Genomic DNA, 27,785 nt, shown 5'->3' with positions numbered 1-27,785 from the left:
TTTACAGCAGACAATGAATCCACAGCTCTTTTCTGGAATATTTTTAGCGATTTCCTACAATACCAATCTTTCCCCTGCATTTTGTGTCACAGTTTAACCAAATGACAACATTCTTCATTGATTATTCAGCACTCAGCATCGCCATATGTTTTCAGGGTGTGTGTCAAAATCATTTTAATTTGATGAAATTTGGTGCTGTTGCGAGCATCTGTTGCAGCCAGAAGACAAATGTCCATGTTTTTGGAGGTGTTTTTTAATGAAACGTGCTGATTTTTTTTTTCACACAGGACTACAATGACGAGATCAGACAGGAGCAGCTGAGAGAGTTATCTCTGTTGAACGGCTCTGACGAGTCGAGCAGAGGGAGGAGTGTACAAGGAAGGAACGCACGACCAGCAACCACAATATCCACAAGGTAAAGTGTTAATTACAGTTGTTCAAAAATAGCTCTGAAAAAAGTATTTGTTTGTGTGAAAACAATAATCAAGGCTTCTGGGAGACACAGAAATTACCATTTTTATGAAATATCTCTGAGGAAATGCATCACGTCTTCTCTCCAAAACATTTTTGCTGCAGAAGCAGAAATTAATGCTGAATTTTTTGGGGGGTTGTATTGTAAAATGAATACATGAGAAGTGTTTTTTTTTCCTCTTATGGATGAAAAATAACGGGGGTTTTTTTATGTTCCAAAGTTTTTATGTATAATTTTTTGAATGACAGAAGTGACATACTTTTATATCCAAATTAAAAAACATTTATTGTTTCTTATTGATGAAATTAAATGTCAAAAGATTGATACGTACCTCATATTTATTCATGTTATTATACATTATACAACGTCCCGTCGTTAGTGTTAAAAACCAGTTTCTCAAAATAAATTTGGTAAGAAGGGAAAAGTCAAATCTCTCTCAGAGCCAAAGAGGACATATGCAACTGTTTTCACAGACTGAGGTGGTGTCCTCATGATGAGTAAACCTCATCTTTACTGTAAAAACAGTGGAGTCATCCTGTAATTCAGTTGTCACCCAAAGAAAGCAACCTCTTTGACTTTACTCTCGTTTATTATTCATTACAGTACAATGTGTAATTTCGTGTTTTTATGGATAATCTAGAACTCAGTGCAGTGTTGTGAATGACAAATACATGCTTTAATAATAAAAAGAAAGTTCCTACCTTCATGGTGAATTTTCACATTAATTGGTTCACTAGCAAATACTTCAGTATTTTATGCCAACTTGTTCTGAGTTCTCTTTCTCAGGTTGTAGTTAATAGTTTTAAATAGCATTTTACTTAAAAAAAAAAAAAAAAAAAGTTCCACTTCTGTCTTGATAATTCAGATATTACTTGATTTTTTCCCATGTACTGCAGCACAGGAGGATTTTAGGATCCACGCAGGGCCAGAAAAAAACAGTGTTACAGAGAATTTGATTGGCTTAGCCATGTTGGTAGCCAGCTGCTTGTGTGAAACGCCTGCCACTTTGAGTCTCCTTTTAAGTTAGTTTTTAGAGCAAATTGTCCGTAATCTACTTGAGCCTTGGCAGTCCCTCTGGAGTACACAGGTAAAGTGTGCCATGACAGCCTGGCCTAATTCAGGCAGCTCATGTAGATGAGCTAAATCCAGCAGTAACATGGGATGCTCCCAATTTAAAGTCACCACCACCACTCCTGTGCTCAGATTTTCTCCTTATAGTACAACGATAAGCGATTATTGTAAATCTCCTTGAAAATTATGCACCAGTAATTCCCCTTTGAGTGTCTGTATTTTTGGATCACAATGGGTTGCTACCTACCGAAGGATGTGCCAGAGGAAGAATAGGTGTCCTAGCCCACCTACATCCTGCTGTTAAAATGTAAGTTAGCAGAAAATAGACAGTTTTGTGATGCTAAATCCACCCTGTGGTCCCTGCAGTGTCCCTGAAGTCCATCTGCTGGGCAGTCTCACTTTCATGAAAGAAACACCCTTAAATTCCTCCTGTCCGCCCCCGGCGTTTGGCCTGTGATGTCTCTGCCCGTAAATGTCAAAAAACTGTTTGCTCACATTGACAACTATACCTGTCTGCTGACAGCTTGAGAGTAATGAGCGGTTTCAGGCAGATGTGATTTTGTGCAAACACAGATTTGGCCAAAAATGTAAAAAAAAACTAAAAAACATGTTACATCCCACAGGCATGTTTGCAGAGCAGAGAGACATAAAGTGACACTCCTCGTCTTTCTGATCACAACAAGATCTACTTCAGTGCTGTAAGTTTATCTTGTGTTTCACCCGGGCAAACTGTGTGACAACCACCAACTGAGGCAGCCTGCACATATGCAGCGATAAGAGGGATTTAACACATTTCCTAATGCCTTGATTCCACTTTTCCACTTAAAATCACTGCGGCTTATTTACAAATGTTGTGGAGCGAGTTTCTTAGGCCAAATTGATGCCATGTTCATCTGTGTGTTTGCTTCTCAGAGGCCACAGAGGTGCAGCAAGGAGTGCAGCAGCACCTCGGGGGACAGCGACAGCAACGCACAGCAAACTTCCCACGACCGTTTTGACGAGGGAGGTACAAGCTCCGAGAGCCAGGGGGGCAGGAGCGAGTGCTGGATACAGACCCCCGCTGTTAGCTGTCACACATGAATCATACGACGACTATGTAAGTCCAATCCTCTTTACGCACCCTGAAAAGTATATCTGAGAGTAATTTGACTTGAACTGTGTCTAAATCAGACTTGGTTTAATCCCCCTTTCATGTGATCTTGCTTTACGTGGAAAGGCAGGACATTGTCGGACAGGTGTTTGAGAAATTAGGGAAAGCAAGAAAATTTTACAATATATATTTTAACTAATCATCTGCAATTTTTTTAATCACTCAATACACTCTACAGTGCCTTTGGATCATCAAGTAAAGCAGGGTTCAATGTCATAGGAAGCAGCGATCAATTTCTCTTTATATTTTGCCAGACGTTTTAAAAGCATGGCTCATGTTCTTGCTGTTTTTTCTGTCCATGGTCCCCTTTCATGTCTCAGGAAAAAATTAAAGATTCATCCAATTTATGTTGCTGAGCTAGTTTGCACATAAATATTGCACTACACTGAACAACTAATGACACCTCATCATGAGAATCATTTAAATTAATTTCTTCTTTCACTGTATGTAAAAGTAACCAAAATTTTAGACTTTCAAGGATAAAAAGAGTATTTACATTTAACTTACTGTCACCATTGTCACAGCTTTGACTTACAGATGAAACATTCTGTTGTGTTCTGTTACTCTATCACTATTTCTGACTGCTACGCACAACTTTTTATTGCTTATTTTTTTCTATTTTAAATTTGACATTTTTAAGTATTTTGAATTATTGGATTTTGAATACATTTTAAAGCCCTCCTTGACTCTCCTTAAGACTCACCAAATACAAGCCAAGTAAAAATTCTGGCTCTGTATTTTAAATGGAATTGGCCCATTCTGAGTAATAGTTTGAAGGCAGAAAGCCTCATGATTCAAACAGTGTGAGCCCTCTTAAAATACCCAGACCAGAGTAACAATAACACCAGCAGCTGCAATAGTTCCTTGCTCTGTAATAAGAGTGCACACACAGTGTTTTTTTTTGTTTGTTTTTTTTGTGCCTTTTCTGTTGTCTATAGGGGCACATACTTCTTGTGCTGCACACTATTTTTACCGCAAAGGTCCAACAACCAAAATGCTTTCAAGCTTTCTTAGTAGAAAGGGGGTGGAGGTTAAGGGAATAAGGCACCCCGGGGTTTTTGTTGCCACAAAGTGTCAAAAAGTCAACTCTTATGCATCAAGTGTGCTTGAACTGGGCATCAGAGGAAGGACTTTTGAATCAGTGCCTGCTTGTTTTCTTTGATGACACAAATGGAAAGCAGTGGCTACTGAAAAAACAGCTTGAGTTTAAAAAAACAAACAAAACGGCAGACAAGCATGTCATGTGCTATACAAAGAGTCACTACAGGTCACCTGAAGGAAAGTGTCATGAAAAACTACGGTAATATTGTGTGGTGGGAAATCACAAATCCATGAAGCTCTTCTGTGTGAATTGCAGCACCATTATTATGCAGAGAGTGAACACTCCACTTAGGGGTGTAGTTAGTACCTTGACCAGTGGTTTGTAAAATCTTTCCTACCACTTAGAATAATCCTGGGATCCCTATATCAAAAAATATTCAAGGTCTATAATTAAAAGTATGCTTGTCCTCAGATCTCAGACATTTCTGAAGGTCATTTTGAAAAGACTACACAAGGTGAGCTCTGAGTTTCATCCAAATGAAAGAGGCAACACTTTTACCAGCCTATTTCCTTGGAGCCTTCCTGCTAAGAAAAGCCCCCATGTGTGCAGGCAATTGAAGATTGGGCTGTCTGCATGGGGAAATGCACAAGCGCAGTCTCATTACCAAACCAAATTGAGTTCTGATGTAGAGCCTGTGTATTTCTGAGGAGTGAAAAAGCGAGGCATTTCTTCTCTTTGTAATTGGAGGTTGGGAAGGAGGGTGGGAGCAGGGAGACTAGGGGATTATGGAAAGATGAGTTTGTCCTGAACATTCTCTTCCCTCATATCTCACTTTGCTATTTTTTTTTTAACTACATTACACAATTTTCTTTAAACATGTTTCCAGATTGTAGCGGGACCTCTTTATACAAAGGTGCAGGTTTGTTTGATTTTTTTTTTCCTTCTCTGAGTATACAAGGTGCTTGTTGTTATTTCCCTCTGCAATGTACAATCTACTGAAACACAACAACAAATCAGCAGCAGTAGATGTGTTTTTCTTGCAACACCTTGTAGTTGTCTTTAGGAAAATATAGTGTGTGTATGTGTGTATCATGTAATTTCTCCAGAGACCGTTGATTGATGGACTCTGTCAAACTGTCAGTGTGTCTAATAAAGACAATACTACGAGCACGTCCATAATTGTACCTCATCGTGGGTGGTATTGATTTAAAAGTTCAGAGGAAACCATGAGGAAGCTGGAGGTTATCGTGTATCATTGTTTGCTTTATAATTTATGAACGTGATGTTGCCTCTTTATCTTTCTCCCACAAATCTCACCTTGCTATATCCTTCACACCGGCACTGGGTTTTCTTTGTACCTCCCAAATTGCAGCTCCTCGTACATTTATTCCAGGTGGAGATATTGTATTTTTGTTCACTGTCAACAAATCCCAAAGAGAGTCTAAAATCAACAGTGAATTGATCCTACTAACAAGTATCTCATTCCTCTTTGTCCTAAAGCTCCATTGTTGTCCAAAACCATACCTTTACACTGTATGACATGTTCCTTCATTATGATAAATACTAATGGGCTTATGTTAAATCAAACCCATGGGCATGTTCCTGCTGCCACATTCACTAGAGCACCAAAATGTGTATTAATACAGAGCTGAAAACAAAAATACAGTTCACTCCAGTGTGAGTTTACACCTCAGTTCCCCAAAAAATGTTGGTGCCCCCCTTCTGGCAGAGAATAATTACAAATATATATAATGGCTACCAGACTACTCCAAATATTTTACAAACACAAATCTCTCCAAGAGGAGTAACATGACAGCCATGTGTGCCTTCAGTAGTGCTCTCCAACAAGGAAAAGCTACACTAATGACTATCGATGTTATACTCGCCGTCTATCGCTGTTTTTTTTTTTTTTTTTTTTTACCTTAATCCTTCCTCTGAACCCCAACGGTCTTTTGTATCAGGAGCATCCACTCCAGAAACTTTTTCTGGATGCTTATTAGGTTTTACATTATACTTTTAGCTGCTCTAGCCTACCTCTTTCCATCCCTATGTTTGCAACTATTGCTCCATTCTCCCACCTTCAGCTCAGGCAAAACAGTCGCCGCCGGGTGACGTCAAACACATCACTATCAACGCCAGCACTGGAATGTCTCACCAGACACCAGATTTAAAAACTCTCTATGCTGTGAAGTACTGTTAACAAATATTACCTGGCTGTGATCGTCTTATTTAGTATTATGCAAACTTATTTTTCAATGGTTTCAATGTGAGGCATGTCCTGCAGTCCAATTATATTTTTACATGTCAGATATACTTCTAAAGATTGATGTCTTAAAAAAAAAGAAAAACAGGTTTAAGGCAACAGAAGAGCCGCTGTCAGGATATGGATGTTCTGAAAAGGACAGACTAATACATTTTGGTTTACAAGTGTTCATGAAAAAAAGGTGCTTTACACAGTCCCATTTACACTAACAGAGGATACTTAGGTATGTGAACGGGATGAACTGAGGAACGGACCTATTAGGAATTCATTAGCAATTGCAATAATCTGAGGGTAAGCCTGCACACAGTAAATATATGTTCATCAAATAAGATGAAAAATAAAACACAACTATTAATCACGTGACTTGATGCAGCGACAGTCTCGTTTCCAGCAACGCCGCAATTTTGAGTTTTCATTTTACCTCCTGCTTTTATGCACAGTCGACACAACAAGTTATTAATATCACCGCACATCTTCTGCCAGATATGTACATTTGCATAGGATTGCTTATTCATAACCAGCACATATACATGTAGATATGTGTGCATCTTGTAGTTCGCAGTGTTTACTGAATGAATGACAGACTGTTGTTCTCTCCTCCATTTGGGATGAAGCTCCCATCAACATTCGCAGTGTTTCCGCTGTTCTGCCAGTCATCATATAATACAGGTTTCTCTGGAGACTCTAGTGATGAATGTACTCTGTCATGCTGTCAGTGTCGTAAAGCTAATACAGTGACAGTCACCATTATTGTACCTCTTAAAGGATGGCAACGATTCAGAAGTGAAGTGGATCACAGTGCTTCACCGTAGAGGTAGTTTAGCGGGGTTTAATCTACATGAATTCAAATATCGCACCCATTGGGGGAGCTTCAAATATTTTTTTATGTTGAAGTTCATTTCAACCCTATAAATGGGCCGATGCAGTTTCTGAACAGTTTCTTCATGTGTTGTCGTATGAAACCCTCCTAATCCCAAGATGACTGAGATTATATTTGATTATAATGCATCAGAAGAGTGCCATCAAACATCAGCTGTGGTCAGGTACATATCTCTGTCTCTTCCAGTTAAGTGCCGGTGGGCTTTTAGCGTCATTTCAGATAAACTGATAAACTCTTTAGTGAATCATTAATCCATAAAGGATCATTGATCACTGTGACAATTTAAAAAATAAATAGAGGCGTTCTAGTCCTTTAAGGGTAAGTTTTCCTTGCTTAGTATTTATTACGACCATTTAATTATTCAAAGAAACATTCAGAGCACATTAAATACTCAAAACCTATAAGAACAAGCCTTTTTGTTACTCACTGATTTACCTTTAAGTGAACCTTATCTAATTTGATAAACCTCAATACATTTTGATAGACACAATTTGAGGCAAACAATTAAAAATGCTAACAGTTATTGGTCATATTTATGTGAAATTAAGCAATCAGCCTCTCATCTTCATTAAGCTGCTGTAAAATAAATCTCCCATCTATACTACAATGTGAAAGTGCTTAACATGCAGATCTGTTATCCAGTAAAAGAGGCCTGCTTTCCAGTGATAAGGTATTTGCAATTTCAGCAACCAGACACTGTGTTCTGTGTAAAGTAGTGTTGGTAATTGTTTTAGAGTTGCTCCAGACAAACTTTCTTTCCTCTATTAGGGTCTTAGTATACAGTATGTCATCGGGTGAGCCAGTATTTTATAGAGTACGTACTTCTGATGCATGTTTTTAAACTAATATTTTTTATCATTTCCATATAAATGCAAATGTTCATTATATTAAATGTATTGCAGTTGCACAACTGGGCTCTTTTGACAATGTAATTTTGTTGCATTTATAAAAAAGCATATTCTATGCTTTGTATTTCAGTCCGATTCTTGTGAATTATTCATATGAAAGTTACTTTAATATATGTCATTTTAGGTGTAATGTTGAGGTATACATATTAAGTTGATGCTGAAATGCTGAAATGACCACTAATAACCATTATTTAGTGACATTTTAAAGAAGCATTAATGACTGAATGGTATAATCATCCAGAAAGAGCTGCAGTGAGACATTTCACTGTAATCAGTATAAGTTACTCCATGAGAGAACTGCAAAGTGAGAGCAGAGGGAGATTAAAGATGTGATTGATGGAATTCTGTATAGACTGGGACCATGGCCTCAGTTTAATGTTAAAAATCAAATCCCATCTGGATCAAATCTTATCTTTTAATGTCAGGGCTGATGATAAAAGTGAGGAATCTGAGAGTGATCCAGCGTTCTGTTCCTGACAGTAGACCATGAATTGTACAAATTGCTGGTAAAAATTTCAACGCACAGCTCGGTTTTTAAACCTGAGCCCTGCAACCATACTGAGGCTGTGCGGGGAAATGCCATAATGTGATTAAACACAGAGCTTTCGGAGGCTTTGAAGGAAAAAAAAAAAACCTCTAATCTATCCACTGTGGAAAAAGCAAAAGGACACTCTTTTGAAACGGGGAGAAAAAAAAAATTCCCTATATCATCTTTTTCATGAACATAAAAGATATGTAAGATTCGTGAGGTTTTGTATATTTCTAGAAGGAGAGTAGTTTCTGAGGCCACCGATAAGGAAGGAATGCACATCTGCTGTAATTGCTTTATAACAAAAGGTTCGGATCCACTGCTTGGTACACATTTGTTACATTAATTATGGAAATTATTCATGCAGAACGCTCCTGTTTATTAAAACAGATGTATGACACACACCTCGACTTGATTACTTAACAGAAGAACAGCTCAGGTAGAATGCAGAATAGCCTCAGATGTGTCATCAGGGACCAAAGCCGCCTGTGAGTAGATGATGCAGTTACGTCTAAGGCTGAACTCCACAAGCACATCAAGTCATGATCATATTTGAGTACTGAGAAATGCATGTCTAATTTATTTGTTGGCTAAAGCGATTGTTTAATGTCACTAAAGTATTCAAGGTTTAATCTCACCATAATTATTTAATGTTTTAAAATTGAACCTCGTATGAGATCTGATCGTGTTCAAAAGTAAACTTGAAGTGTTTGAGCAACACCAAAAGGTGCATGCTGATTGAATTTGCTCTGCTACAAAGCAGTGAGGAGCAGAATCTATTCATTGAGACAAAAGGCTGCAAATCTCATTTTCCTCCTCTTTCTGCTGCATGGATAGGCATTCACAGGCCACTCCCTATGAAGATCAGTCACTGTCAGGGGACATACAGGTTGTCAATTGATAATGAAGCACAGTGCTAAGGGCCTTAGGTTCTTGCTGTCCTAATTACACTGAGCAAAGACCCTCCACTCTTGTGTTAACATTTGATTTATGTCCTCTGCCTTGTTAAAAAGTACCCATGTTAATTGTTTTTACAGATGAGTGTCAAACTAGAGCAATCAAGCCTCATTAATTAGAAGCCAGACTATTTACACATAGTACGCTGTCAAATGCAAATGCATGTGTTGTGTGTGAAACTGACACCGAGGTCAGCAGAGAGATTAGTGAGGAACATTCTATCATAATTTCTTTGACCTTTGAGACACCAAATTACACTTTTCCCTAATGCTGCTTTTAATTTGTCCCTGTTAAATAAAGCAATAAATAAATATACATAGCTTATATTTCAAAAATAAATACACAAATGATGTCAGTTGGTAACATATATTTAAAGCTTGAACAAAGAAGTGTTAACTCAAGGTTCAGCTCTTGGGCTTTTCTGTAACTTTTGACCGCATTACATTGTTTTCCTCAATGGAGATAGCTTGGTTGATGTTCATGTTACTAATTTGTCAACATGAATTTATAAACATATACCGTTGTAGTTCATTTGAAATACAGTGTCAAAATTAATCGAAAAGCAGATGTTAAATAAAAAGTGTCATATCCAAAGTCTTGTGCCAAATCATGCAGCGTTTTTTTTAGCGCTACAATAAAGATACAGATAAAAAAACCAAACATATTTTTGCTATTTTAGATCTACTTCGGCTCAGATTTCAGCTTTTTTTTTTTTTTTTTTTTTTTAGCTTTCACTGTTCACACTGCATTTTCTTCTGGAAATGCATTTTTCTAGTTCGTTGTTGTAAGCGGGTTAGCCTCGGATGCTAATAATTCAATATTCGGGTTTTTTTTGCGTGTTTGAAAGTTAATTTAAAAAAAGACACCACAGAGTATTTCAGTTTGAAAAATCTCCATGTACGCCACTTCAACATGTGAAGAAATCCAAGGTCTCCTGTGCCTAGTTACGGTTTCTATGCTATAATTGGACAATAGTTGTTCAGGGCAGGGGTTACTTACCAAAACAATTTGTCTCACACAAGTTTACTTTGATCTAAGATACATTTTCAAATACACAACTCAACATACTCGACAGAAAGAGTGACCCAAAGTTATTGTAAAGAAAAGTTGGTGAACAGTATTTTTTAAGAAACTATATTCAAAGCCAATTCAAATTCAAAACCAGACACCGCTGTGTTAGTAAATGCTACCAGCAGCCTGACACAGACATAACTTTATCAATACCTTCCAGAGTGAGCTGAGCACGCACACGTCTTTCAGTAAACAGACAGTGCACTGGGCTGTGAGGGGTTCAAATGAATTCAGCATTTGTATCAATTCTGTATTTTGTATTTCTACGCACTGAGAACAACACTGACAGTTTTTAATAGGGCATCCTGAATATTTGCATCCTTTTAAAACTTTACGTTTTGTGTGACTGCATGTTTCTATAGTAACTGAAGGTTTATTTTTATCAGACGTTTGACTGAAATTAATCCACTGTCACAGTTGTGGTCCAGTGTGGGGTAATAGTTCGAATGGAATTGCTAACAAAATGGTTAATTACCGAGATATGCAGGTCTCTGACGCTGCCTTTGTGGGCAAAGATTCGTGCAAGAAAAAGAGGAGTATAGGATCCCCTGAACAACTTAATCCCTGACATAATCCCTAACTTTAATTTAGTCAAATTCATGTTCACACAAATAAAGCCACACAGGAACCAGAGCTGTTTGAATCAGCATTACCCGACAGAAGAGGGAGAATGTGTACAAGTGCCTCAAATGTGATTTCTTTTGTGTTGCTGCACTTGGTGTCCTTCACACCGATGTGTCTGCTGTTGTGTCATAAAGCATTACCAGAAGCAGTCACACCTAATGCAAGATGCTAATACTCTATTGTTACAGGCTGGCATGGAGTAATAATGTGCTGTTGAGACCACATCTGGCATAAACCAGTTTCATTGATGCTTTCAAAACATTTTATTCTGTCGATTTCAAATATATTCGATCTCTAAAAGGAACTGAAGATTTGTTTGTATCACAGTGGAGCTTGATTTGAAATAGCAAGCTTGGAAAGGATTAGAAGAGATTATATTGTGATGAAAAAGAAACATGAGCACTTTAAACTCCACTAAATCTCTTTAAATGAGCAAGATCCAACAATTACAACAGCTAAGTCTACTGTTCTGCACACTGTTTGGCCTCACTCCAGTTTCAGGTTTGGCTGTTTGTGTGAACCTTTGGTCTGCTGAGACTGATTATCTCTGCTGTCATGAATAAACCATTTCACAGAATACTATGTTTCTTCTGACAGATCAGTCCACATAATGGTGTAGGTTTGATTACAGAAGTGAGGATAAAAGGCATTTTTCACCCACCATACCCACACCTCCAAAAAGGTGAATTTTGTATCCTGCATTTATACATATTTATAACAATCTAACACATAGATTACGATAAAAATTGGTTTTCACTCTGTAAATCAGTGTCAACTTGAATATGGTTGCATTTTGGAGAACTTCATGTTCCACCCACTACACTCTTACATTGAACAATAAATGGTCAGAGTCCTCATGAATATTCATTTTACATACGGTTCCTGTCGAGGATGGAGGGAGTGCTATAAACAAAACAAAATGTGAGAGGCTGACGTCTGCAGCAGCTTTTAGTGCAACAAAACAGACAGCTCCTGAAATTAAACATAGTGGAGGACACTCACCACTTACACTGACACTGACCACTTACACTGTATTTAACTTCAAAATAAAGGATGTAGATCAGGGGTCTTTAACACATTAACTGGGTCGCGAGTTCGTGGTTGAGTGTGTGTGCTGAGTATTAATTTGTTATTTTTCAAATAAAAGAAGTTCATTCTGCTGGTTTATCGGAGCTCAGCTACGTGACTATACAGTATGTTACAGAGGAGCTACTCTCATTTTATCAACATAGCTCTCAGGACAAAAGTTTGGAGACCCCTGATGTATTTGTTTCCCTGATTGTCACAGTTGAGGATGAATGCAGGTACCGACGATGTGTAGGGTGAGTTCGAAGGTAGCAAAGGTCACCGGGCTTCCCTCAAGGTCTGACTATGAGGTGTAGCATATGTTTAAGATTTGTAGTTGTAGCAAACAGGTTACCAAATAAACTTTTTCATAGATATATTGGTTTTTTTAAGTATACATTTGTGTGCTTTATCCCAGAAGTTTCTTTCATCAGTATTAATTTCCCCTAACCACAGCCTTTCAAATTTTGGTCACCCTTGAGTATTTTTTTCTCCCTACTTCTCAAAAAAAATGACCACATCACTTGAATTTTCACACATTAAAACATTTCCATCATTAATAATAAAACAGTTTCTTTTCTAGGACACATTTTGTGTTCGGACTGGGCATGTTTTCTATAAATCCAGGGGTGCAAATCTAACGTTGAAGGGAATGAAAACATGGAAAAGAAATGGTCACTTTGTGTTTTGTCATAATTTTTCTCACTCTTTTGGGGTCCCTTTGCTATTTTTGGGGGACTAAGAGCCCCAGAGCCCGAACTCAGTTCAAACCCTGGGTGAGTTGGCTGGAGAAGGCTGAATGTAGGTGGCAGCCCGGTGTCTCCAGTGCACTCTGTGTGCACCTGATGCTCCTGGCAGCAGTATTGTGTTCACTGAAGTAATTGTTTTCCTATAAACAAAATTTCTGAAATCATAGTTTATTCACTGTAATAAAATCTGCTCTCTGCTCCACAATCCTGTAAAAATGAATTATATGCAATTTGACAATTAAGTCATTATTTAATGTGGTTAAGATGAGAAGGAATCCGGATATTCACGGATGCTCTCTGGGGAATATGAGCCAAGCTTTGCAGAATCTGCCACCTGATGCAGGCTGGCATCGTCGTGAGCATGTCAGCCTTTCTGTCATTTACTGAGAGCATCATACACACCGACCCTCTCCTCTGAGCTCTGAGGCTTTGCAGTGATGAGCCAGCACCAGGCGCTCAGTAGTTTTATAATGAGTCACAGATGTAAATAGTCCAGATTTGGGTTGCTCTGTATCTTTTAAATGCAGGGGTGCTTATAGAGTAATTAGCATATTTCAACACAAACAATATAACACTGCTGGCCTGAATGTTTATCACATTGTGGATATACTGTATGGTTATTTGTTTGATATCAACTGAAATGAAACCTGTGAGATCATTTTTTTTTATCATAAAATCTGGCTTTAGTTCACTACTTCTCCATCTGTGTACCCAGTTTTCCCATTCTTCAAAATTGTTCTAATAAATCTCAGCCTTTGTGCTGGAAGTGGTGTATGCAATTGTTGAAGCCCCTGATACTTGATAATAATTGATGTTCCATCTTTAAAGGCACAGTGACTTAGCTTTTATTGACGTTCACTTCTAGCATATAAATTTAAAAAAAAACCTGAATAAACGAATAGATTGGACTGCCTGTAGTGTTCCTAAAATTTAAAAAAACTCCTCCGAGAAGAGAGGGCAGCCTGAAAGTTTCTTCAGAGGCAAAAATCTGGGGGGAAATCCACTAAGCACTTATTTAAGAACATAAAATGTAATTGCTAACAGTGCACAGTTGCAATTGAAAGTAGCTCTGATGACTTTTGATAAACTCCTTTATGCTCTGATGTTGGTTTTGGCAGCTGGCCAGTAAAAGGAAATTTTACTGTTTAAAGACATTTTAGGAGTAAATCAATTAAAACTATAAAAGTGAGATGGGCAAAAATCTGAGTTTGAAATGTGGTGTTCACCCAGTTCATGGTGGAAATTACTCTTGTGAGTATACAAGCAGTAAAAAGAAGAAAAAAATGCAGTAAGATTTAGTGTTTAATATATAAGAAAGAACACATTATGGTTTATGCAGATGAAACAACACTTAATCAAAATGAGTGGGATGTTCACATGCCACAGTTACAAATTTAATATTACAGGATTTAATAATAAAAGCCTTTCTGTGGATTTTACCCCTGAGTTATAATGTTTACTTAAATTGATCCAGAATCAGGTTACTTGCAAAAGTTGGTTGAGAAAAGAGTTTTCTGTTGACGTAGACAGTCACTAACTGGATTAACAGACGGTCAGAGGTAAAACACGGAGATTTGTAATAGCTTTCTTACTTTGCAGACTTTGACAAGAAAAGGGAAACTACACATAACTATATTACATTTAATATTGTCATAAATTTAAAAGGCAAAACTAGTATTGTCAGATATCACATCTAACACAACCTTTCATAATATATTTTTTATATTCAGTTTACAGAGGAAAACCATGTTAAACAGTCATTTCTATGTTTTTATAAATAATATATATACTGTAGGTATTTCACTTGATTTACAGCTGTGCAAAACAGAGTCTTTTATTTTTATGTAATGTGGTTACAATACTTCCAGGTGTTTGGCAAAGTGTCTATCTCACTGTGAGAAGGCTCTACTGTGAGCTGCATCCTGTTTAGCCATTTTTATTGTTATAAACACGACTGTTGTTTCTGGCTAGCTTTTGTGTTTGTTTACCGATTTGCTCCTTCTCAATAGTCGAGATCCATATTGCAGTTTGAGACTTAGAAGTTGTCCATTAGGCTCCACTAGTGAGACATGTTCCCCTGCAAGCCTTAATCAATAATCTCCATTAGACATAAATTTCGTCCTGTTTCCTCTGCTACTACAGGCTTAAAGTAACAACTTTGCCCGTGGAACTGAGTATTGATTGTTTTTATATCAATCTCTAACCAGTTAGACGGACAGAGATGAGGAGACACGTCAACTTTAATGCTTACTGTGTGTTCCCTCGCAGGGCTACGATGATGGATACGGGGGAGAATATGACGACGACAGTTACGAAGCCTACGAGGATAACTACAGCAATCAGTCAAAGACGTAATGTTTAGACACACGCACACACACACATGATGGACAAGCAACAAAAGCTTTTTCAGTCATTCAACCCTTTTTTTTTCAGTCACCATCTGTCTACAGTTACTTAAAGTACAGCATTTGTTAGGTACACTGTGACCAGATGCCTTATGGGTCAACACTGGTACATTTCAACAACAATGAATTCATCCCACCAACAAGCTGCCTGTGTATCCGCAGCCTGATAAAGTTGTGCCAGGGACCTCTGCTGTCTATTAAATACACATCAGTGAGTGAGCAATGCAGAGATTGTAGTTCATCTCACATGCACCATGTAAATACTCACTGAAACACCAAATATGCATTAATCCACAGCGGAAAAAATTTGCAAAAAAACTACGGTGCCCAGGTGATGGAATAATACTAAGACTAGGAACCGATAAGCTTGGGGCTGAATGATACAGACAGCTAGTTTAGAAAGGGTTTGTTTTTTTATGGTTTTGTTGATCATAAAAATATATATTTACAGAAAAATGGCAACTGTATGGGTACTTTCCCATTTTTAAAGTACAAATTATTATTCTTTATTTTATTTTATTCTAATGTTTCCACTCTCTCTGATTATTTAGCATTTCAGAATATTATGAATATGGACATAGAACCGGTGATGAATCCTACAACAACTATGGTAAGTACAGCTTCCAAATAACCAATAGATTAGTAAATCTCCTTCATCATTTGAGTTCCCTTCTCTCTACTGGCACTCACTGTAAATTGTTTAATCTAGCAAAAGTGCAACATAATCCCACTATTAGAGCTGAAAATGGGTTGATTATTTGATTAGTCGATCCACAAAAAGCGATCTGGCAACTTGGTCCTTGACTAATTGTTTAAGTCCCTTTTAGAGCAATAACGCGTCATTGTGCACCACATTTCTCTGGGTCAAGTTTCTGTGAGGATTTCCCGTATTTGCATATTAAACTTTTGTAAAATAGTTTTTTTATTGTTTCTTTTTACATTTTTAGATCAAATGATCAAGACATTAGTTGAAAATGAAGATCAGGTTAAAGTCTTTGCAATTATAAATATTTTCCAGTGTTATCCTTGCACCTCACTTTTGTTCAGTTTTTTTTTTTTTTAAAGTGTAAATCTTCCTCTCTTATTAAAGGTAATTACTCATGTTCATGGTCAGAGAGTATGATTATTTTAAAAACAATTTTTTTTTCACACACATCCTTGGACATTATTAAAAAGGAATTCCTGACAAGAAAAAAAATGTGTTGACCACACAGTCCTGGCTGCTGCTGCACTCATATTTGAAAGGTGTTTCACAGCCCAGAAACAAAGAGAAAGCCTTATTGTTCCAGCTCACTTCTAATCATCCTCACCCAGGGAGCCACTCCTGCATGCATCACTCCTCCTACCCTTCTGGTTACCAGCTGTGTTTGACAAGAACAGTAAATGTGCCAGAGGAAGCTCATATGGTTAGTGCCCGCTGCAAAGATGGTGTGTTTTTGCCTTTTGGGTGTTTGCTTATTCCAGAAAGCTGTTACTATCGGCTGACTAACCTCTGCTGTGCGCCAAAAAAAAAAAAAAAAAAAATCTCCCAACCACAACTGCTCCAAATGTTTTAAAGATTACGTCTAACAGATTTTTATAAGAAAGTAAGCTTAAAGTAACAAATGCAAATCTTTAGTCTAAGCAAACATGTTAAAATGACCAGAAGTGGAGTTACTAGGTTGTCACGACAGCGGCGATAAACTGGTTGCCACCGCCGGTTTGCAGGCTCATTCATTTTCAGCACAATGAATTGTGCACTGGGGTGTTGAGGTTGGACCAAACCAAAACCAAGGGTGCAATGATTTGATTTTCTGCTTCATAAACACTTTCTTATTTGGAAGCAGGGCAATGTGCCATGCAGCAGAGGTGGCCATCTTTATGTAATTTGGCTCTATGGAAAGAGCTGCTGACAGTCAGATCTCAGTATTGGTCCAACAGAGGGCAGGGAGTTTATGAAATTAATTTTCTGTGAAGAGAAGCCCCCACTTGGGATATAATTTGCTCGCCTGAACTTTCTTGTGTTTGGTGAAATGGATTGTGAGAGTACAGTAAACAATACCTCGCCACAGTGAATGCAGCAGCTTTCTACTGTGTATTTTAACTGTTTTTGCAGAGGAGGAGTGGGCGACTACCCGACCCAGTCACAAAGCCCCAGTTTTACGGCTGACAAGAGGGGGCTACAGAAAACATCCCTATGGCAGATACTGAAGGTGCTCCAGATATGTGACATCCAATTCCCTAATATTTATAATTTTTTTAAAAATTCCTCATAAAATGTTGTAACATGAAGTTTTTTGCCCAGCTCCTTCAGAAATTGAAAAAAAATAACACAATAAAGCACATAAATCCACAACATTATTGCAGTATGTTTCTATTCCTACAGGATTGGGACTTTTGTCTTTTAAAGAGGAAATAAAAAGAGACATTTAACATGGTCTTATATCGAGAGGAAGGTTGCTCTACCCCCCAAAATGGTGGTTATTTCAGATTTTTGTTTTCATATTAAACTGCAGATTTTTTCTTGAAGGTTATTTTTATGATTGTGACAAATTGGTTTCCATTTGTTGTATTTAAAGGTAATATATTTTACATCTTTGTTGGGGTTTATTTGTAGTCTTGATATCCATAAATTCTCGTGGTTGTCAGAAAGGAGAAAAATCCCATAATGCTATGTCAGTTGTTGCGCACTATGACACACTTTTAGACACATAAAACAAGCAAACATCAAATTTTTGATTATGTTTAAATTGTCCCCAAATACCAACCCTGCAGGTGTGCAAAAACATTTATCCAGGAAGAAATACATTTTGCTGTTTTTGCCAAGTTTGTTCAAATAGTTATTCAAAAACTTTTGAGAGTTTTTACTAATTTGGAAAATGGCCTGTAAGCTTTACTTAGCTTCTTGGGAGTCAACCAAAATGACTTTGCAGGCAGGGTTAGTCTTTAACTAGCCAGAACGGTGGAGCAAATGTGATGCTCACTTCAAATTTAAAAAAATATATTTTTCCAGCCTTTAACCTTTCTCCACAGTTCACTTATTGGTGTGGCTGTAGGCTCAGTCTGATTTAAGTAAATCTTTTCAAACCTTATAATTTCCAAGAAAACTTTTGCGAGATTCCGTCTGACTTCCCTCAGGGCATTTTTTTTCTCCTCAAATGTATTCATTATTTGGCTTCGCAAGAAGAAATCAGAGGCAGTTTTGTGGTTAATTCGTCTCTTGAAGACCAATACTGATCTGCAGACACTTTGCTTCCCGTTTAATTTCAACTGTTGCTTGATTTGAAAAAATCATTATTATGGCAACACATTACTGGACAACCACACACTACCCTGAACACAAAATAACATGATAAACTCCATTAAATGCAATAAATGGAAACCTGAATGGAGAGCATCTATAAAGGAATAAATGTTTCTTATAAAAAAAATTATGTTAAGAAATCTCAATCAATCCCCAGGTTTTCCCAGATCTGATTGCTATATGAAAGTTAGATGATGCCACAGACAAAAGCTACCCAATAGGTTTTGTGATTTTAAATGAAACACAATGATGTGAGATCGTGATCGTGCAAAACGCATTATTTATTTTTTTTATTTGGGTTGAAAGCAGTCAGCAATGTACAGTGTGTAATTTATATATGTTCTGTGTGTAATCTGTATTTGTACATAAGCATTTAATAAAAACAACATAAACCTCAACACAGTGTGTAAGACTTTCTAAATAGGAGCCTATTTAGCTATAAATTGGTATTTTTTCTGCAGTTTTGTCAACTTTTCTTGTTTCTAAAACTTAATATCTGCTTTCAGGTAACAGCTAACTCGTTCCATAAAGAAAGTCCAACCTGTCCCAAATGAATCATTTGTTAAATAATTCATATTCTTGGCCAATCGTCCTTGAACATTTTTTCACTTTTTTTATTTAGAATTTAATACATTTCTTTTCCTAATCCATTCTCAGAGGTTTTACATCATTAAACAGACACTGATTGTCTCTGAGAATGATATGGAGTTTATAGAGGTAAGAAGTCCTCATATATTAGCTGCAGCTCATCAATGTCTCTGCTAACTTCTGTCTGCATTTCTGTCATTTAACCTGAGAAAATTGTATATGCACTGTACTTTTCCGTGCTTTAAATATCAAAGGTGAAGTCCATGTAGCGATTTGAGTTCTCTTTTGTGATTAGTACACCTGAAGCCTGACTCTCATTAAGAGCGTAGATCACTGGACTGAAGGGAAGACTAAACACTAAGCAGGTAACCCAAACAATAATCGTAATTTAATCATCAAATGCTAACTTCCACTTAAAAAAAAGTAAACCTGCCCATTTTAACCCCAAATAAATGCACTTCTGAATTAAAATCCCTTCCCATCTCTAACTAGATCCATAAGGAATTCCGCTAAACTGTGATTAAAGACAGAATACATTTTAATAAAAGACACTAAAATAATGTTCGGCAAACTAAACATCACATCAGTGATATAAATAAATTCTTCTTAAAATTTTATATTTTAATGCCTTGAATTGGTTTACTTTTTTCACAGTGATGGAACATAATGACTATTGTGTGCTATACATTGTATACATATTACAGTTACTCCAGGAAATTGTAACGGTAATAATTAATGCGAATTAAACAAATCTCCACAATATTTGTGAGAGTGTGCCATTTTAGGAAAGTTACGTGATTTCTTTGCAGTAAAGGTATCCCACTCAATAGAGGCTATGTTGAAGGAATTACAGCACAGCCTTCTCATAAAACCTTGCTTCATCAACAAAATAACTCCTCATGTATTGTCAGTGAGGCTCTTCAACCTCTCATCTCATCATCAAAACAAACCACATGCTGGTTGACCTGAAAAAAAAATTCTAAACTGTATTTATGGGAAATGTGGTTTTATGAGAATTAGGCTGTCAATCGTCATACTTTCTTGTATCAATGGAATCACATGTAGTAAATCACATGATTTTATACAACTTTACAGATGTAAGAGATTGCACTCTGTTTTTGTGCATAATGTATATGTACAATTAAAATGACTTAAAAAGCAATAAAGCACTTATTTTTAGAGATGTATATTCTAAATTTCAATCACAGACTGTATAGTTATGTCACTTGAGCCAACGTTTTTTTAGTTTAAAAAAAATGTAGAAAGATGAGAACTAAAATATTTAGAGATATTTCTATGATATGTACACAGTGTATGTTAATTATCATAAGAAATAATGAGGCTTACATATGACTTTCTTTATTAGGTAGTAATATTGACTTGACTTGAAATTTTTGTCAGTTTCTGAAATTTTACTGCAAAAAAATCCCCCAAAATTCTACATATTGCATAGACATTTTTAAGAAAAAAAAAATCAAGTCTTCTGATCACAACAATCACAGGAAACTGCAAAATCCTGGAGGGACTGATATTATTACATTGCATGCAGCCTGTGACTCTATACATGTTATTATTGATGAAACATAGGATTAGTAGATTCTTTCTAACAATGTTTTGTTCTTCCCTATAGATAATGAAACACACTGAAGTGTGATTTGGTCAAAGTGGAGAAGAACATAACAGGTGAGTGGATGGAGAAGGATGTAGTCACACTGTCACACCTGTCTCTGTATATGTAAATTACAGTACTTCCAGTCAAGTTTGTTGAGGACATTAGTTGTCAGAAGTGATTCACACTTACTTTTAACACTTAAACGAGACATAGTTAACATGTTTTGTTAATTTGGCCTCAGTCACATTAGCAAAGCCTTGAAATGCTTACTTTGAGTCATAATTTAAAAAGTTTAAAACAAACCCCCCCAAAAAAACACTATGTTGATGGTTGAGTGTTCATTTCAATGTTGAATCAGTTTACAAACTAATATAAAATACAGCATGCCCATTTAGTACGTTTTGTGATTAAGAACAAGATTTTTTTGTGGCTCACTGTCACACTTTTCATGAAAGATTCAGATATAATTTCTAGCTCACTGCACGCTCTCATGAATTCACTTTTAAAGCTCAGTTACATGAACTGTACGTTTTACAGATTTTAAGACTTTGACAGTTCATTAAAAACACAATAAAGCACAGACATGCAATTCAAATAATAAAAACAAAAGAGGTAACGGAAGCAAAATCTTTCTAAAACTGCAATGTAATTAGGAATGATTAATCATCTGATTGGAAGAACAGCAGTGGGGTAACTATATGAGATTGGCTTGGGGAGAAATATGTTTCAGTTCTGTGGCCGGCTAGATTTTGAGATTAATTATACATGTAGAGAAGTGCAACGGGAGAAGCTACGAGGTTGCAGAAACCAAGGGACAGTAAACAACAATAATATTTATCTTCTGTAAATCCTGCAAGCTTTTATTTCTTTTGGACTGGTAATTTGCACATTTCCTTTCTGGTATTCAGTAATAATCTTATTGTATCATTGCGTGTGCATTTCTTCACTACAACTGTTGTTTTAGATTTGCAAATATAGTTACACCTAATCCCGATGGCCAGAAAGCTGCTGACCTATTCACAATTCCTCATACTCTACTGACATTTTTTTTCCAAAGCTGCACTCTTTTTTGAAAACAGATATAAGGCCGAACACCTTAATTGCACACTTGTGCTGATAATGCACAACAAGATTCATGAGCAAACTATCCCAATTCAAGATACAGCATCAATGGTTGTTTATATGGTGAGAAATTGCTATAAGAGCGATTTTAGCAGTGAGACTGCAGTTAGTTGAGATTGTCCATTTGTTACACACGCAATGATATTATTAGAAAGAATCTCTGCACACCTGATTATTTGACACCTTGGAGGAAAGCACAGTTTAAATTAAAACTCCCTCTCGCTGTCTGGCTCACTGCTGTAATATGTTTTAATTATTAACAGCGCTGTGGGTAAGACCTTCAACTTGTCTCACAACATTTAACATCACAGCAACATCAGATCAACCAGGTTTTTAAAAATAAAGTTGTAAACAGCCAGAAAAAAGTGTGCTCAAATGCCAGTTAATCATAAGTCATACAATACGATCATTACTGATGATATGAAAAAATACTTCAGTCAAACTGAGACTTGTTTTTTTATAGCATATAAAAATAGGCCAGTTGCCTGAAAAACAAAGTATATTTAAAAAAAAGAAGTTATTTTACCTCCCATATGTGGGTCAAAATTACAGTTATATATCGTGAGTTGAGTTATTTCTAAAAGAGCAACACTGTTGACGAAGTTCAGCCGTATTGTACGACATTGTTTTATTGGGATATACGGTCTTCTCACTCTGCAGCAGTGTAACGTGACTCAAATCATGCTCCCATTGCCTTTTTGCAAAATCCCATTGTCTACTTATACTTGTGCTTCTTTTCAGAGCAGAAGGCACAGAAACCAGCTCCCACAGGACTGAAGACTGTAGTCAGCCATCAGGCATGTTCGGGTCCTTCATCAGTCAGGAAAGTAGCCCGGTAGGTATTAACTCGGTACAGCACCTAACTAAAGAGCTACGTACAGTTTTCGCGATGACTTATTGTTTCAGCCTAATAGAAAATTAAAAAGACTTCTATAGCTTGCAGTTTGTGAATGGATCACGTTGTCATGCAGGATATTTTTCAGGGTCATTTTTCCCAGGCTAACATTATAGTAAATTAGCTGTGAGCTATTTAAAGAATTAATCTGTCGAAAACATTATGCAGAAAGGACATCAAGGGAACATGGCTATAATGCTGGTAAGACTGCACCAATTGGAGGGATTTCTGTCTTTCATTAAATCCAAGTTTCGGTTTGCTTTAAGTACAGCCGTTATGAAACTGCCAAGAATAAATAGTTGTAACTGAAAATAAAGTAAATGGTCACAAATATAATTTCATAATTCCACCTCTTGTTGAGAGATTGCTCTGGGATTTGTTTCTTAAAGCTAACGCTCATGTTTATCTGCACCTATGAGTTGGAAGTGATCAGTGTTGCTGGAAACTCTTTGTATGCCAATGAAGTTCATGCAGTCCTTGCCAGAAGCGCTCTTGGATCCATTTTCATAATAATCTTGCCGCCAGCTCGAAACCGGCCAAGAGCCGAAATCCCACCGCCTGCCACGGATGTTGATGCATTTCTTAAAGTGAATGCCACTGATTAAACTCCTCTCACATTCAGATTACAGAAGGGATTTTTTTTTATTTTTTTTTTTTTTAAAAGGATCATTACTCTTTGTACAATTATTTATGGTTTAGCACAAAGAATGGAGTTTAAGGTGCTTAAAGACTTTGCAGCTGTCATCACATCTCTTTGCCATTAGTCCACACATGGATCCACGGTGATTCTTGTCCATTAGACAGGGCTGGGCTGCAGCCTTGGGCGCAATAAAAAAAAAAAACGCCAGCTGTTTGTTTTGTTGGTTTGCCAAGTTTATCACCTTTGGCAACACCTTTCATGCAGCCAAAACACTTTTAATAGAATACACATTAGTCTATTTAGTAGATACTCACTTAAGCATCTGTTCCTGTGAAAAAGTAAAGGTAGATTCTACCTGTGTTAACTTGTTTTTACTGTACACAGATAAATTTGGAGATAACATGATGAAACATGATGGCAGCGACTGAAGAATGACCCACAGATAAAGAGGTGATGGTATATCATCAGTTACTTTGTTAGAGTTGATTTGATCTTCATTCAAAAGAAAATTCTGGCATAAGGCAGCGTTTTACCATTTTGTGGAAACACTTGAGAGTTTTGTTGGAAACACTTTTATCATCCGTATCCAGTATTTTTTAACAACAAATAACTCCTTTTTCATTTTGGCGAGCTTAATGTCATATTAAATGTGCTGGCTGGTCACATTTGACATATCACTGTATACAAAGCTGTTTTACACAGATTAAAGTTCTGCTATGTGAAAGATAATAGTTTTTTTTTTTTTAAGGTCATAGCCATTTATACTGCCATTCATGAAGGCCCACAAATAATCTGTTTCGACATTAAAGTTAGTGTGATAATTTCAAAGATTTTCAGTAAAATAAATGTCAGTTAAGTCACCATCTATCGCTGAATGAGGTAACAAAAGGGTGATTGAGGTTCTAGATCACTGATGAAAGCCCTTGCATTTGCTGTATTAACAAACTGAACGAGCTCAGTGTGCGTTGTGACATTCCCAGGAAAAATCTCAAGCGGAGCACAGTTAGTGACACGTTTTCTGCCAGCGAGGGTAGTGCAGAGCTAATGCAATAGGTTCGCTTTTCAACTCGCTCTTAAACTGACAACTGACTGATGTCACACAGGTGACACTTTTGATCTCAGGGAAGTGAAGTCCAAAAACACAGCTGCGATGACCACTTATTGCCGTAGGTGTCACCAAAGAGAACAAAATAGAGATGTTCGAGATTGTAAATTTAATGTTGGACTGTCCAAATGACATTTGAAAATATAAATTTCCTTGACCAGTGGACCCCTACAACAATGTTTTCATCAGAGCTTGCATTCACCATTCTCAGAAATGAATGTAATGAGAACAATAATGTTAATTTTTGGTAACAAAGGCCAAAAGATGGTTTGGACAAAACTGGGAATTGTTTTTGAAACACTTGATCGCTTTCTTGCCAAAAGTTAGACGATTTGATCACTTCCAATCTCTAAATATGGAGCTACAGCCAGCAGCTGGTTAGCTGAGCTTAGCAGAAAGACTGGAAACAGGTAGAAAACAGTGAGCCTGACTGAAAAAAATAGACCGACTTCTCTAAGCCAAGACAGAGTCCAACACATAATGCATCCAGCGTAACCTGAGTACTACATTATTTGTGTAGTTAGTTTTTTTTTGATTAAACAAATGAGACATGACCTATTAATTAGTAGTCTTATTGTTCCCTTTGGAAAGAAACAAGCCAGCTGTTTCCTCCTGTCCCATCTCTATGCTAAGATTTCTGGTGGTGGCTTCATAGTTCTATGATATGACAAATGTGAGAAAGGCACAGGCACACGTCTTCTCATTACCCAAAATATTGTACTGAATTATCAAACTATTGTACTTAATGTTACTCTGGACGTTTTATCAGTGACTTTGTAATTAAACTGGAAAATAATCATAAAGATGTATGATTGAAAATAGACCTTGCACAGCTTGAGCTGATACCAACACATTCTGCAGTCATGTAATGATACCATCTGCTTATGGGTGCAGACTGGCTGTGACAGAGTGAGAGAAACCCTCTGATATGCAACACTCTGTACTCACTAATTCTGTCAGTGGTTATGAGAACACATAAATGATGGCTGCACTCTCTTTCCAGCCAACTCCCAAACTCAGATTCTTATTTTCTCGAATAATTGCACCTATTTGCTTTTAACAAGACAATAAAAGCTCATTTGAAAAGGTCTAGGTGAGAATGAGGAGGTCGATCTCCTTCCATATCCATCTCAAGGACGAGCTGATTGTCTCCGGCTAAAAGCTGCATCTCCATACAAAACGTCACCCTGGATGTCAGACGCGTGTTGACTGATTATACTGGGGGATTCATAAAGAGACAGTCAGTGGATCGAGGGGAATTACCGTACTGCATTTGATGCACACCGAGCCAAAATGTCAGACTCGGGGCTCAAAGGCTCGCTGGATATACAAACAGCGGAATACCAAGGACACAAGTGTCATTTGTCATACAAGTCAGAATCAATTGAGACACATAACAACACGCTATAGTTTTACACGTTATTATGCAGATTGGGAGGAATAGTTTGACATGTTGGGAAATATGCTTATTTGTTGTCTTACCAAAAGTCAGGATGAGAAGATCTATACCCCTTTCATATCAGAAAGGAGATGGTTTAATTAACAAGAAATAGTCCATCATGTAATATAAGAAAACAGATTTTTACATTCTTTTATAAGGTTTAAACAAACAAAGAAAAAGTGTTAATTAGTAAGATTTAGAGGTGGTAGTGGGTGGAATTTATTTTTTTATTTTTTTAAAGTGGGCAGAGCTTATCCAGCTGTCTACAATCTCTTTTCATCTAAACCTCAGGAAAAAAGTAAGTATTTATGTTTCCCAAAATGTCAAACCATCCTTGTCAATATATGAAGTTATTTTTCACTTTTCTTTGGTTTTCAGTGTACTACATCTCTGCTTTCTTTGTGTTACAGGTTATTAAGTGCTATGAAGACAACAAGCCACATTTCTGGTGGACAATAAAACTTTAAAATTGTGCTCAAACATCTGAGTGTGATATACTTGAACTGTAAAAAATGTCCTCAGGTTTGCAAATATTTATTTCAACCAAAATCTACACAAGGGGGAGTCAATGCAGTGTTTGTAGCAGAAAAAAAAACAGTTTATGGTGTTAAAAATGTGTTTTTAGCATATTGTGTCTTCTGCGCAGATTCAGCATTATAATATTTTTTTTATTTTTGTCTGTTATTGCGTCAAGCTAAAAGTAAAATATTCAAGAAAATCTCAACATGACTGCACCTTATTTTAGTTGAGAGGTGTTGTCATTTGGCAGGCTGCTGTCATTACCAACCCCAGCACATCCTGTGTCTGTTCCCAGCTCATTAATAAATGGTTACTCAGTGCTGCCAACATGAACATGTTAGTTCATTAAGCAAGTCGAGCCCACTGCTGGCGCTCCGGCCAAATGTCAGAGCTCCTTTATGAGCCCGACCCGTCACTGCCGCCGGACTCTACCTCAGCATCCAGTCACAGCTCACCTCGTGTCCCGTTTGTGAGCGGTGGTCATAATGAATGGTGCTGTCTGCAGCTCTACATATGGTACTCAGTGATTAATGCTCGACATTGATAGAGGCAATGTGAGCTTCCTACTGTGCAAATAAATGTTCATGACTGTCTTCTCTCTCAATTTGTGTGTTCATATTTCATTTACAGAACAATAAATCGATGGCTTCGTAAACACATCGCAGCTTCTCACAATGTGTTCAACTTGAACAGCTCGCAGGGCTGGCGAGTCAGATTTGATGCAGGAGATCATCCATTTCTTATCTTTTTCGGGTGGGAAGGGATTTCACGAATCTGCTCAATTGTATAGCCGACTCATTTCATCAAAACATCCACCCCTGATTCTGGCATTTGTTTAATTCATTTGCTCCATGACATCCACTCCACACAGCCTGTCAGACAGCACGGCGTTCATCTTCCTCGATATCACTTGATCCAAATATTGGAAACACAAAGGCACCAAAGTGGGTCAGGATCTAGGCGAATACCCAGAAATGTTCAATGATGCAAAACACTGCATGGTAATAACTCGAACACACAGCATCTTCCGCAGCCAGGGACGGGTACCTGAGCAAACTCAGCTCTGTTTAGACAGCTGCTTGATGAGCCAGAATAGAAAATGAGGGCTTATAATCACCAGAGTCTAAACGGGCTTCCTCACCAGTATAGCACTTGTGATAAAAATGTTGTGCAGAGTCAGGGTCCTGGATATATTTGAATGATTCCTATGTTGTTTCCCTTGGGGCAGCTGGCTGGGCTCTGAGGCAGGTGACAGAAGGTGAGGACGTATAGCTGGAGCTGCAGTTTTTAGGAAATGATGTGCTGGAGTAGACACACTTCTATATCTGATCTTAGCTCCCTTTTGTACAAAAGCCTCCCCCCTGGCTCATTAGAGCTATTTTTAGAGAGATGAT

At 37.3% G+C, this 27,785-nt stretch overlaps 1 protein-coding gene across 4 annotated transcripts in view; it reads left to right on the top strand.

The window, feature by feature from the left end:
- The window catches only part of khdrbs2 (KH domain containing, RNA binding, signal transduction associated 2), a 61,393-nt gene extending 34,797 nt beyond the window's left edge, over nucleotides 1-26,596 (top strand). Inside the window, exons 5-13 of one of the 4 annotated variants that reach the window (XR_011311598.1) lie at nucleotides 288-415; nucleotides 2,456-2,639; nucleotides 15,050-15,132; nucleotides 15,738-15,796; nucleotides 17,282-17,378; nucleotides 20,688-20,740; nucleotides 22,538-22,626; nucleotides 23,711-23,776; nucleotides 26,283-26,596. Coding sequence is in view for 1 of the 4 variants with exons in the window: in XM_069713928.1 (XP_069570029.1) it covers nucleotides 288-415; nucleotides 2,456-2,639; nucleotides 15,050-15,132; nucleotides 15,738-15,796; nucleotides 17,282-17,376 (549 nt within the window). In the remaining 3 variants the exon portion in view is untranslated. Of the gene's footprint in view, nucleotides 1-287; nucleotides 416-2,455; nucleotides 2,640-15,049; nucleotides 15,133-15,737; nucleotides 15,797-17,281; nucleotides 18,544-20,687; nucleotides 20,741-22,532; nucleotides 22,627-23,710; nucleotides 23,777-26,282 lie in introns of those variants that run through there. The other 3 variants (XR_011311599.1, XR_011311600.1, XM_069713928.1) reach the window with 3 other exon arrangements.
- Nucleotides 26,597-27,785: the final 1,189 nt, after the last annotated feature.

This window comes from Brachyistius frenatus, unplaced genomic scaffold, assembly GCF_029030835.1.
Source record: "Brachyistius frenatus isolate BFR_SWC_R1_liver_20210118 unplaced genomic scaffold, ASM2903083v1 Contig_124, whole genome shotgun sequence".
Classification (NCBI taxonomy): Eukaryota; Metazoa; Chordata; class Actinopteri; family Embiotocidae; genus Brachyistius; species Brachyistius frenatus.
Note: the sequence above shows the minus strand (reverse complement) of the source record. Positions and strands in the feature narration are given on the sequence as shown.